Here is a 13,490-nt window from a genome sequence, read left to right on the forward strand (position 1 = left end):
AAAAACTATGGGTCTTAATGAGTTGAAAACACTTGGAAATTTTTATGGCATTCAAAAAATGATAGATGGGAAAGCGTTTTCTCCCATAATTGATAATGATAAATTGTATGATGAATATGCAATTTTCAAAAGGCAAGCTACCACGGAATGGCTTGGAAGAGATTTCTTAGATGTTTGGGGTATGATAAATTGTAATGATGTGTGGAAAGAAAAGCTACCAATATCATAAATGGAAAAAACGAAAGAATGGTAATGCAATGTCATGGTTGTACAAACTTCCTTTTCCAAGGTATTTTGCTTAATAATGCAATGCAAATAAATACAAGGATACAGACACGCACACTTGGGGCTAGACTAAGCCATACATGAAGAAAGAAATATATTGTTTCTTCAACATGCATACAAGTCACAATGCAAATAAATACAAGGATACAGACAGGCACACTTGGGGCTAGACTAAGCCATACGTGAAGAGAGAAATATATCGTTTCTTCAACATGCATACATGGATTGTGAATAAAAGTAAAAAGAAAGGAAGGGAAGCTTAGATTGAAAAGTAGATTCCAAGGCTTTACAAACTCGCCATGAATTCAGAGCTTTTTATTTTTCAAAAGCAACCCCCCCCCCCCCCCAACTTAACGTTTAGACCATGAATCCATCCATCCACATGTGAAATAACATTCACACACGTGACACAACTTAACGTTTAGACCACCCAACAATTATCCCAACACCCGAATCTATCTGTCTGTCTATAGTGATCGATCCATGAATCCATCCATCCACATGTGAAATAACATTCACACACGTGACACAACTTAACGTTTAGACCACACAACAATTATCCCCTTCCTTTCTATTTCTATCTGTGTATATCGCAAATCTGTTTTGTAACTACTAGCAACTCCGCTCCCACCCCCCAAATGGCCGCCACTCCGCCGCCGCTTCCCCTTCATGAGCTGGTGGCGGATCCTCGTCTACAAACACATCAGCGCTACGCAAAACCTGCCTTCATCCTCCGCTCCCTCTTCCTCCTCCCCCTCCTTCCCCTCCTCCTCATCTACCGCCTCCGCCCTTCCTACTACTATCACCACCACCACCACCACCACCACCATCATGATATGCCCCACCTCCTCCTCCTCGCCACCGCCTTTCTCTGCGAGCTTTGGCTCTCGTTGCAAGCTCACCTCTCCATTTTCCCCAGGTTGCGTCTCATACAACGCCTGGTTCACCCCTCCAGGCTCTTCTTGCCCACTGCCCATGCCCATGCCCATGGACAGCTGCTGGATGAGCTGCCCGCTGTGGATGTCTTCGTCACCACCGCCGACCCTCTCAAGGAACCCCCCATCATCACACTCAACACCCTGCTCTCAGCTCTCGCACTCGACTACTCGCCACGTCGCCTCTCCTGCTACGTCTCCGACGATGCCGGATCCCTCCTCAACCTTTGGGCCATCAAGCTCGCCGCCGCTTTCGCCATCCACTGGGTTCCATTCTGCCGACGCTTCCCCTCCATCACACCTCGAGCTCCAGGCCCGCATTTTGCCAAGCATAAACATGCACCCGACTCGACACACGTGCCAAACGCCTCCTCCTCTCATGCTTCGGGTTTTGCCGCTGAATGGACAACTATGAAGGTACGTAGGTCTTAACTGATGATCCCGCACAATCTCTGCCTGGTTTTATAGGAATAATTGTTGGATGATGGAGACGATTACGTATATGTAAAAAAACATTTGAAGGACAGGCCAAGTACAAGGAGCTGGAGCGCAGGGTGACATCCATGACGCAGAGATATGGAGATCATCGCTCCAAGGCAGAGGCTCTGAAGATGATGCTTGCAGACGTAATGATGGAGACTGGGTTGATTCATAGTTACAGCAGATTAGATAATAATAATAATAATAATAATAATAATAATGAGGATGATGAGGGTTACATGGGCCGTCTGAAGCGCTCCGTTTTGTCAGAATCATGGGCAGCTGTGGACTACGATTCACGGCATCACCACGCTTACTGTGAAGTGAGCATCTTCACTACTAACTACTATCTACTATCTACTATCTACTACTGCTACTACTACATACATACATATACTACTACATTTCGATTTTGTTATCTGCTACTGCAGGTTCTGATAGACAAATCTCAAGAGGAGGAAGAGGAGGAGGAAGGGCTGCCTTGCCTGGTGTATATGTCCCGAGAGAAGAGCCTTCAACGCAAGCACCACTATAAAGCCGGCAACATGAATGCGCTGGTCGTCAATCTCTCTCTCTCTCTCTCTCTTCCTCTCTCTGTGAATAATCTTAACCTCAATTACAATCGTATTTTACTTGTTTATGTAAGATGTCATCAATCCAATCCATTCCATCCTGCTAATCCATGTGCTGCACGTTACATATGACATATAACATATTAACCAGATTCGTGTGTCCGGCATCTTTACAAACGCACCCTTCATCCTCAACCTTGATTGTGATACATACGCCACCGATGGCAAAGCGCTCCTACAAGCCATGTGCTTCTTCATGGATTCCGCCATTAATCCTCAGCTAGGCTTCGTCCAGTTCCCACAGATTTTTGAAGGGATGGATGGAGGTGACACGTTTGTCGCTGCTCTCGAGGTACCCATATTTTCATCAGTTGCATAATATCCAACAGTACATTCACTTTTGGCGATTATTTCTCCAATCACTTACATTCTTTTTTCGCATAGATAATGGAGAAACGTATAAGTACACACACACACACATATAAATCAATGAAAAGAATACGTCTTTTATGACTGTCAATATATTAAGAAAATGTCTGAACCCTGATCGCAAAGGAGAAACAAAAAAGAAACAAAAACGGTAGAACTACGGAAAAGGTGCAGTGCACGGGATGCATCAATTAATGTCAAATTGTAATGAACTTGCTAATTCAAACAGAGTTATTCGATCATGTCCAACAAAGGAGTAATATGGTACAGTAAACGTTCTTGGGCAAACTCTTTTGATTCCAATCGGAAATTTTTTCCTGTTCCTGCTTCTCGTTAACTAACCTAACTGTTTTTTTCAGAATCCTTATTGGCCATTTTCTTTCTAATGCACATGTCATTGGGAACAAAGAAATCCTTTTTTTTATTTTTACTAGTTTTCTTTGTAAGTTCTCGTAATTGAACCATCATATAACCTAAGATATGATCTCCTCCGCATTAACCTAATATAATTTCCAATAGACAACTTTCCCTAATTATTGTCTCATCTTCTAAGGCTTTGCCAACTAGTTGTTGAGTTGGAATCTGCTAACTGTTTGGCTTTGGTCTTAACCGGTTTCCTCTTTTGGAAGTTTTCAAACTTGAACGAACGAATCTGAACCGATCCCTTTATAGGTGAAGGCATAATCGGTTTGGTCCAAACCAGTTTGCCAAGGATCAAGCCAAACCCAACCTAGCTCAAACCGGTTAAGGAAGCTCAAGACTGAACCAAACAGCGAACGGCTCAGTTCTGGCTTGAACAAAGAATAAAGAGTGAAACCAAACGGAAGAATGATTCGATAACCCCCTCCAACTAGTCCACATGGACTCAACTCAACCCCTATCTTGAAATATATATTGTTAACGTATATTGATGTACTTCACTCGTTTCACGATTGCCACTTTTGATCAAGTCTTTGAAATATCGAAAGCCTAATCTTAAACGTGCAATAAATCAACAAGGTATACCCGTCAAAGAACTTAACCAAAGTGCCCAAATCATTGAAATTGTTGTCAAATTCACATAGTTTGTGCCACATTTGTTAGGTATAGCAACCTTCATTGCTACAGGGTTATTGATTATATGACCCAAAAGTTGATCTATTTACATTTAGTCCACGAATGAAATCGGTAGGAAGGATGTCAAAGTAATCAAAGAAGGGGGTGCACATGTCTCCTGTCCCACTAATGAACAATGTGTGGAAAATACTAGCAATTATGACATTTCACCATCATTCAATTCACTTAGCCCTGCACCTGCAATTTTGCTCGCAAAGTTCAATTTGTACTGTCGCACAAACAATTCCGATTTTCTTTTTGCATATCATAACTACAAAATTTAGTTCACATCAAATGTTCTTGATGATGAATCAATTATGAATGAAGCATTCGAAGTCCAAATAATGTTGAATGGCAAGGACCCATAGACAAAGAACATGAATCATCAACTCTCCCCATAGGACCCTCACCTTTCTAATGCAAATGGGTGTTGAAGATAAAACAACACTTTGATGGTGTAGCTCGATTTTTGGTGGGTGGTTTCTCTCAGGTTGAAGGACATCGTTATTTTGATACATTTTCACCTGTTCACAATATGGCATCATTCCTACTCCTTATGGCTCCGACCACCATTTTTTAGCTTGAAATTCATCATTTGGATGTACAAACAATATTCCTACATGATGACCTACTAGAATAAATCGACATTTCACAATCTCTTCCATTTGAGTCAAAATCTTAAGTGAACTATGTTTATCTATTCCATCTATCTTTCTATGGATTTAAACATTATATGTACATTATGTAGAATAACAGAGACACTGAGAGACAGAGATAAAAGCCTTATATTTTCCAACACATTACGCATAGTCATACATCTAGTTGACTGTTAGTACCAACACTACATGTAGAGGACATTCTTGAAGTTGGACACCATATGAATTTACTCTGCGAAGCTAGAACATTTTAAAGAATTTTTATAATTATTATAGATTCAAGTCCTTCATCTTATTTCATGCGAAGCTAGAACTTTTTAAAGAATTTTTATAATTATTATAGATTCAAGTCCTTTATCTTATTTCAGAGGTATGCAAATTATGCATATGGTAGTCTAGAAACTCTCATTATTTATCAAAATAAATTCATCACTAAAATTTTGAAATCATTCATCACGCTAAAAATTAAACATTGTATTGTCCTTGACATGAGAATTGAATGTTTCAGATGGCCCAACTATAGAAAACGATATTGATTTTATGATGCAATTTCCTATTAAACTATGAATAGGAAAGCTTCAATATTAAGTTACGGGATACATAGTTTTTTCAACTTTTAAGTATAACCCTTTTAATGCATGAAAAATCATTAGAGAGTTATGCGGACAAACCCCACATCTAGTTATTGTTAATCAAAAAAATAACTAATTAAATCACTACAATTGAAAATCTTCTACGACAATATATCATGCATCTACCGGAGAAAGAATGTAAACCATTAAGAGAAAACGAAGCATGAAAATCTACAATACCACTTTATAAGTGAGTTGATCGAAGGAAACAAGCTTACATTAGAGAATACATCGACAAATTTTATGTGGGTTGATTCCCTAACAAAGGCTCTATCTCCTGCAAATGTTGTGAAGAGCCAGCAATGTTGACAACCATTGTGTGTGTGCCGTAATGATGGCGTAGGTGTTTTTCAAAGGATGGGATGGTGCCCAAGGTCCATCATATGCTGGGACTTCTTGTGTACATAAAAGAGAGGTCTTGTATGGGAAGACACCAGATGGTATCTGTGTCAATAGTAAGTTATAAGCTCATCATTCTCACTACATAACGATTCATTGGGCTTGTAACAATATAAGAATTACTTGATGGATAATTAGCTTGACCCTCAATGTAGGTCTGGAAAGCAAAGACCTAGGATCCTCTGCACAATTGATCAGCTGTGCTGCAAGGATATTATTGACAAACCTGAGCAATGATGGCAAGAACCATGGTGTCCTACGAGGAGACCCTTTTGTAGAGGAGGCAATTGAATTGCTTGGCTGTAGATATGAAGATGGAACCAATTGGGGCAAAGAGGTAAGTGGGAATCATATAACATGTATGTACAATATGATGAATAGACAATGAATGTAGTGTTTAGCCCCGTGAATTTTCGGTGTCGAAAACTGGACAATCTATAGGTCGGATTACTTTATGGATCTGTAAACGAGGATGCGCTCACTGGTCTCAAACTACATGGGAGGGGATGGAAATCGGTATTGTGCTCACCCAAGGATGCGGCATTTTTGGGTGGTTTACCAACAACGGTCGAGGAAGTGTTAAAAACCAGAAAGCGATGGTCGACAGGAGTAATGGAGATAATAGTGGGCACCAATTCTCCCTTCTCGTTTACACGCTTGCCCAAACTCAGCATGATCCAAAGGCTCAATTACATCTGCGTGATCAATTCCATTGTAATGGGCATCCCGATGGCGACATATGCACTACTGCCCTGCACATCATTGTTGATGGGGAGGCCTTTATTCCCAAAGGTAGGTAAATATTACATTTTCTACTCAGAATGTAGTAGTATTTTGTTGGCTCATATGAGTAGTAGGAAGTTTTTGGCCTTTCTTTTACATGCATTTTCATGGAAAATGTGATCTAGATCTGACAACGCATGTCAAACAGAAAAGCTGAGTAGGTAATTTTTGACAAATTCCAAATGCCTGATGATGAACAGGTGGAAGAGAATCCCATGTGGCTGTTGTTAGGGTTAACTGCATTTGTTGGCGCCTATGGCTGCACATATGTGGAATCCATGATATTGGGGGGGGTAACCCTACAGGCATGGTGGATGGGGGAGAAGATGGAGGCACTCATAGCCACATCCTCCACTCTCTTTGCGGCCTACGATGTGCTCAAGAAACTCATGGGAATCTCAGACACCAAGTTCGAAGTAACGCCCAAAGACAAATTACTGAAGGAAGAAGATACGACGAAGACGAAGCGAGAAGGAGAAGAAGCAGAAGCAGCGGTGAGCGGTGGGGTTGCTGTGAACAGCAAATTGAAGCTATTTGTGCCTCCGACGGTTATCGTTATGCTGAACCTTGCGGCCCTCTCGCAGTTTCTGCTCTCCTCTCTGCTCAACCCATCGCTGTGGTGGCCTTCATCTGCGATGGCGAGCAGCAGGAGGGTTGATGCGGTGATGAAGGTGGAGGCGTGGTGCTGCGCGTGGGTCCTGCTTCTCCTGCATCCCATCGTGAAGGGCCTGTTTCTGTGGTGCAGCGGACACCGAAGATCGCCTCTCGCACTTCACTCCTCCATCGTCTTCCTCTCCTCCTCCTGCTCTTTCATCGCTTTCTGCATCCTCAGCCTGATGATGGGGAAGTTTTGAAGGCTCCGTAGCCGTCTGCTGGCACCATTCCATTCCTTCTGCTCATCCAATGCATTCCATTCCTTCGTATGCTCATCCAATCAACCGCGATCCATTCCATTCCATTCTTTCTTCTTTCTTCTGCTCATCCAATCCAATCCATTTCATTTTATTGCCCTTCTTCCGCTCGGCTGGATGATGGCAGTTGTAGTGGCTTTGTCACTTAATTGTCTGGATACTTTCCTCCTCAATTAGGACAAAGTTCTTTTGATAATGTTTGTATGTCCACCATTGATGTTAGCAATGGGCCCGGTTCAGTTTCGGTTTCTTTGCCTTGAAACCAAACCGAATTGAACCAAACCATTTATATAAAACAAAAACCAAACCAAACTCTTTATAAACTTTCCAAGCCATTAAACCAAACCATTTAAGAAAAGCAAAACCAAACTATTTAAACCAAAACCGTTTAAAGGAAAAGTTTTAACCAAACCGAGCCATTTTATCTAACCACATTTAAGCCAAACAAATTAAATATTTAAATAAATAAAAAATCACTAAATTAAATAAACATTCATGTTAATACAAACAAATAAATAAGCATTAATTAAGCCATTAAATTAAATAGACATTTAAATTAAGTAGATTAAATCAATAAAAAAACATTAATTAAATCATTCAATTACATAAACATTTAAGGGATAAAAAAAGTTAACCCAAAAACCTATAAACCAAACCACTTAAACCCCAGTTTCAAAACCAAACTGAACTAAAACCGAACCGTTTACTAATAAATAAAACCAAACCAAACCATTTAATTATTTTGGAACTTATAAACCTTTAAATCATAGCTTAACAGTTCTGTTCTGTTCGAGCCGAAACCAGGCCGGGCCCATTGCTAATTGATGTAGTGTGATCACTATATTGTATTGTATTATATTGTATCTATGCATTATGTCAGGAATATGGGACTGAATCGGCATGCTTTACGCTTCCAACACAATTAACAATCAATGAAACCACAAGGCAGAAAATTTTAACGTGGAATACCCAAAATAGGGAATACCGTAGGTTCCAAACAATTTTACTATGATCTGAGTACAACCGAATACAACCTCTAGAGTTTGACTAGAAGAACCTCTCTTGTGTTGTCTTTGTACTCATAGTTATCTCTGTTTTTCTCTTGCTTTTGGTGTCACAATCTTTTAGTCTCTATGTTTTGTTTTTTAGTGTTGCTCTCTCTTTTCTTATACGTTGGTTTTTTTTGTTCTATGTCACGCTGTTTTTGTGTCTACACCGTTTTCTTTAGCCTTGTAGAGTAACGTTCCTTTTCGTATCTACATTCACACCTAAACATACAAAAAAGACACACACCAACATACTAAAAACATACATACATACATATAGATATATACACACATACATAGTATATGTATATATTTGTAAATAAGTATTAAATATTACTTTTAGTTCTGCCAAATTTGAATCGGCTCTCAATTGATTCAGCCGATTCAGCCGACTCGCTCTCAACTCACTATCGGCCCTATTCGGCTATAGGCCCTTAGGCGATTCTCAGTCGGCTCTTTGGCCTCAACTGACTCTTAATCGGCCAACCCTCGACCGCTGACTCTGACCTCTCCGTTGACTCTTGATTGCTAGCTGACTCATGATTGTTTGTCGGTTGTTGGCTCTCGGGCATCTACCGGTTGTGTGCTCCACTTCAGTGGATAGGCCCAACAATTCTCCCTCTCCATCTCAAGTCGGGGGTGTTACACTTACGTGTTCCTCGAGTAGCTTTGATGTGAACCATTTTTCCCTATACATGGGCACTTTTTACTCTAGTGCTGGCTAGAGGTTTTTTCCCCATGTTACCACATACATGAGTCACTCATATGTGGCGGTACTTAGTACTTAGGGATATATATTTTAGATCCTATTCGTTTTTGTATCATTCATCAATAGAGAGAGCTATTCCAGCCATTGTCTTCCTTGTGTGAGTGCTTCTTTGTTTGAGCTTCTTGTGTGTGCCTCTTGTGTGTTTCTCACTCTTCCTCACATACCCAACAGGGGGCACAACTAGGTTTGCCTTTCGTTTGCAAACTTCAAACTTCTCTAAAGCAGTCTATTTCTCTCCTATCTAAGAACATCACATAATCATGTGAAGATCATCTTCATCTCATAGACCTCAACTCTTCCACCTCCGGTGGAGATGCTAAAACGTCATCTATCTAGTCACCTATAGTTTGATGATCATGATCCTACCCATCATCATCATCGATTGCATCATCAGTCGTATCATCATACTCCACATCTCCCTTGTGACCTTGGGTGTCTAGGCCAAGAGTTGGATATTTGGTGACTGAAAAACAAGGGTGAAATTTGGCATCTCATTTGGCTCCTTAGGGATCCCTGTTTCTAATGACCTTCTTCTCTAGGTCACTTAGTCTATAGCCGAATTCCTCATGGTCGTATCCTAAAAAAATATGCATGGTTTGCATTTGTCATCGGGCTTGGATCTTTCATCTTTTGGACATGACACTTACAGCCAAACAGTCTCAAGTGTTTGTATGACACTTCCTTACCTGTCCACACCCTCTCGGGTACATCATCATCCAAAAGGACTAATGGAGACATATTCATGAGGTCAATTGTAGTCCTTGATTCTTTAGCCCAAAAGGATTTAAACAATTCTGAGTAGGATAGCATACCACTTACCCGCTCACAAATTGTCCTATTTATCCTCTTAGCCACACCATTGTGCTGAGGTGTTTTCTAAACACTCGTCTCAAGCCTAATACCATGCTCATGACCATATTGCTCAAAATTTCCCCTATATTCAGCGCCATTATTCGTGCGGATACATTTTTGCTTGCATTAGATAGAGGGAATTCAGTTCTAGACACTTGCTATGATTAGGAAGTCTTTGGTGAGTTTCCATCTTCCGTCACTAAAGTAATTTTCATATCCCTCATCATCAAGCTTATAGGCGGAGATGATATTCAACGAAATATCTGGTACATGCCTTACATCCCTCAATTTGAGTTTACAACCCCTATCTGAGACTAAGACTACATCTCCTATGCCAATAGCCTATGGTATACCGTATTTGGTTATTTTGACTTTACCAAAGTCACCACCAGTATATGACTCAAATATCACTCGATACAGGGTGATGTGATACAAGGCTCCCGAGTCAATGACCCAATGGGTTTGTCGACGTGCTAAACTATCACAAGAATCCTCACACACAATAATAACATCGCCATCACATGTGGCAGTTATAAGGTCATTTTTCTTGTCGTTAGTGGTTCCATTCTTTCGGTCCCTCTTCTTCTTCCTACAATCTCTTTTGTAGTGATTTGGACCACCACAATAATGACAGGCGAAATCTTTCTTGAAGTCTTTCCTACTTCTCGATTTTGATCTCTCCTCAACATTATTTATGTTATCTCGTGGACCCCAACTCGTCGCTTCGGTAAATCACTTGAGCCGTGAGACATTTTCAGTGCCATGAAGCTAGACCAATGATCCCGAGTATGGCTTCTTCCTCTATTGGGGTTTTTTTCAATGACCAAGGGTTCATGCTCATGGTTGGACTCACGCTCCTTTTGTTGTGCTTCTTCATGTAGAAGACTCGACTTAAGTGTGTCCATTGTTAGCTCTTTTTGTTGTGTTGCAATCCCAAGTGTCACAACAAGGGTTTCCCAACTATCTGGGAGAGCATAAGAATAACAAGGTCAACACCTCATTTGCTAGAGTTATAGCTAAAGAGACAGTTTGACTTATCAATCCTTGAAACGTGTTTAGATGCTCTGCCATACTAGAGCCATCTTGAAATCTAAGTCTTACAAGTTTCCTAAACCCGGAGACGTTATTTAAGGCAGTTTTGGTCAGAACCATAGTTTCGATTTTCCCCCATAACTCGTTTCCTTTGGTTTCATCACTGAAATTGTTATATAGACTCATGTCTATAAAACAACAAATATATGCAGATGTCTTTAGATGCATGACATCCCAAGTTAATGCATCTATGTTACCAACATGTCCCTCATTTTGAACTTCTAAATTGGGTAGTTGGATACGGTCAACTTAATCATCCTGCTTAGTGATTCATCCATATTCCAAGTTTTGCGGAAGGTATGAACCTCGGCTCGGATACCACTTGTTTGGAATATGGGACTAAATGAGGATGCTTTAGGCTTCCGACACAATTAACAATACATGAAACCATAAGACAAAAAATGAGAGTACACCAAATTTTTAACGTGGAAAACCCCAAATAACTTTACTATGATCTGAGTACAACTAAATCCAACCTCGCTAGATTTTGACTAGAGGAATATCCAAATCTCAAGGCAATGCTTGGCTACACAATAGTGAGTACAACTGAGTACAGACTCTCTAGGTTTTGACTAGAGAAAATGTACTAGCCTCAAGGCAACAACCTTGGCTACAATCTTCACCCGATCAGCTGGATACAACAACAATTAGTAGAACTGAGTGTATTCTCTCTAGGTTTTGACTAGAGGAAATATAGTAGCCTCAAGGCAATAAACTTGGCTACGATCCTCACCTGATTGGTTTGATAAACCAACAGAAAGTAGAAAATATAAGAAAAGAAGAAAAACACAAAATGAAGGAACTTGATACAGATGGTTCTGAGACGTGTTATACAATCGTGAGTTCCTTACGTTACGAATAGCCCCTCACGTATGTTTATCTTCTCTTCAGTAGGGCACTCTCTCTATTGCTCTCGTACTTTGGGTACTGTGTCTCTTCGGTTGCTATTTTTCTCCTTTGCACCCTTCCCACTTCTCTATCTTCTCAGTGTAAGTCGTTGTCTCTTAGTTGTCTCTTGTTGAGCAGACAAGCTCAACTGGATCCAAATTGACTGAATAAGCCGGAGTTGGATCAGAGTCCAGAATGGAGAACCAGATCGGTGTTCGGATCGGTATCCGGAACCAAGAGCCGGAATTGATAACCGGATCGGATTGTAATCGGTAGGCCATTAGAGGCCTACGGTCCAAGCCTAGTATGTAGGCATATTTCTTGGAGTCAGTGTCAGTCACGTGTATGAGCATTGAAGTACATGTCGGTACTTTTGTTAATCCTTTTAAGGACTTGTATAAAAGTGTTCTCTGAACACATTGTATTTACAGAATGTTATTATTTTGAATTGAGTTTATTGTTCTACTCTCTCTGACTCTCCCGCGTACTCTGTGTATGTGACTAAGCTTTCCATTAAACCTGTGCATATTCTTTGTTTCTATCCGGTGAAGCCGGTTTTATCTACAAGCTTCCACACACTACTTTTTACATGGTATCAGAGCACAAGGGTTGAGAACCTTTGTTGCTGACAAGCAATTTCCATAGACAAACCCTAACTTTCAAAAAAGCATAGATCGAAAAGAAAAGAAATGGACAGAGGGATGGCAACCTCACTCCTGGCAGAGAAACTCGACAAGAATAATTATGCATCTTGGTCTTAAAAGATGCACCAGTATATACTTGGACACGGATACTTGAGCTATGTCAAGGGAGCAAATGAAGTAGCACCAGATCCGGGACACAAGGACTTCCCGGTATGGGAAAAGGAGCTAGCAGAGTGTTGTACTGTCTCATGTCCTGTGCGCGTGACCAGATGCTCGACTACATTGAGGATGCAAAAACACCAAAAGAAGCTTGGGAGAATCTAAAGAAGATTTTCGCGACAACGGGACATGTTGGTTACCAACTACACCACCAAAATAAAGGAGATCTATAGCGCGTGTTAGATATAATCAATGATCAACCCCAAGTTGTAAATCTATCCCCATATGTGCTCTTAGAGTGCACATTTTGTGATAGTGCCGCAAATGAGGATCTCTCTACTATATGCCAGTAGTTGATGACTTCAGTAGAAAGATGTGGGTTTACTTCCTTCGGGAGAAGGCTGAAGTTTTTAAAATCTTCAAAAGATGGCGTAAGTTTGTCGAGCGGGAGTTCGAAAAATTAGTGAAGGAGGTACGCTTTGATCAAGGTGGAGAATTCTTATCAATAGAATTATGCGAATATTGCAAAGATAATGGAATTAAGCGCCAACTTACAATTGCCAACACCCCACAACAAAATAGCATTGTCGAACGTCGAAACCGAACAATTATCGAGATGGCTAGGTGTATGTTGAAGGCACAAGTGCTGCCCGACCCATTCTGGGCTGAAGCAGTGAATACAACAATTTACATCCTCAATTGAAGCTACATGAAGGCACTTCAAGGGAAAACACCCCAAGAAGCTTATTCAGGCAAGTAACTTTCAGTGCTGCACTTCAAAACCTTTGGGTGTACGTGTTACACACATGTTCCGGATGTGAGCAGAAAGAAGTTGGATGCTAAAAGCAAGAAGTGTATCTTTC

At 40.6% G+C, this 13,490-nt stretch overlaps 1 protein-coding gene across 2 annotated transcripts; it reads left to right on the forward strand.

Moving 5' to 3' along the window:
- Positions 1 to 905: 905 nt before the first annotated feature.
- On the forward strand, positions 906 to 7,500 carry LOC147850902 (cellulose synthase A catalytic subunit 9 [UDP-forming]-like). 2 transcript variants are annotated; one of them, XM_087335776.1, is made up of 8 exons: positions 906 to 1,637; positions 1,748 to 2,023; positions 2,132 to 2,257; positions 2,424 to 2,624; positions 5,428 to 5,539; positions 5,639 to 5,820; positions 5,925 to 6,275; positions 6,467 to 7,500. In XM_087335776.1, exons 1-8 carry the CDS (start codon positions 924 to 926, stop codon positions 7,118 to 7,120), a joined length of 2,616 nt encoding a protein of 871 aa, XP_087191902.1. In that variant the 5' UTR covers positions 906 to 923; the 3' UTR covers positions 7,121 to 7,500. The 2 variants fall into 2 exon arrangements, with proteins under 2 accessions (XP_087191902.1, XP_087191903.1); XM_087335777.1 differs by having other exon boundaries at positions 6,498 to 6,518.
- The last annotated feature ends 5,990 nt before the right edge of the window (positions 7,501 to 13,490 follow it).

This window comes from Azolla caroliniana, unplaced genomic scaffold, assembly GCF_043228905.1.
Source record: "Azolla caroliniana isolate FFs.n. ecotype wild unplaced genomic scaffold, voAzoCaro1.0.p SCAF_20, whole genome shotgun sequence".
Lineage (NCBI taxonomy): Eukaryota > Viridiplantae > Streptophyta > Polypodiopsida > Salviniales > Salviniaceae > Azolla > Azolla caroliniana.

Coding starts and splice junctions, on each gene's coding strand:
- LOC147850902 (XM_087335776.1), top strand. CDS start 924: ATGGCCGCCACTCCGCCGCCGCTTCCCCTTCATGAGCTGGTGGCGGAT. Junction 2,024..2,131: donor ATCACCACGCTTACTGTGAA/GTGAGCATCTTC, acceptor CTGCTACTGCAG/GTTCTGATAGACAAATCTCA. Junction 5,540..5,638: donor AGATGGTATCTGTGTCAATA/GTAAGTTATAAG, acceptor CCCTCAATGTAG/GTCTGGAAAGCAAAGACCTA.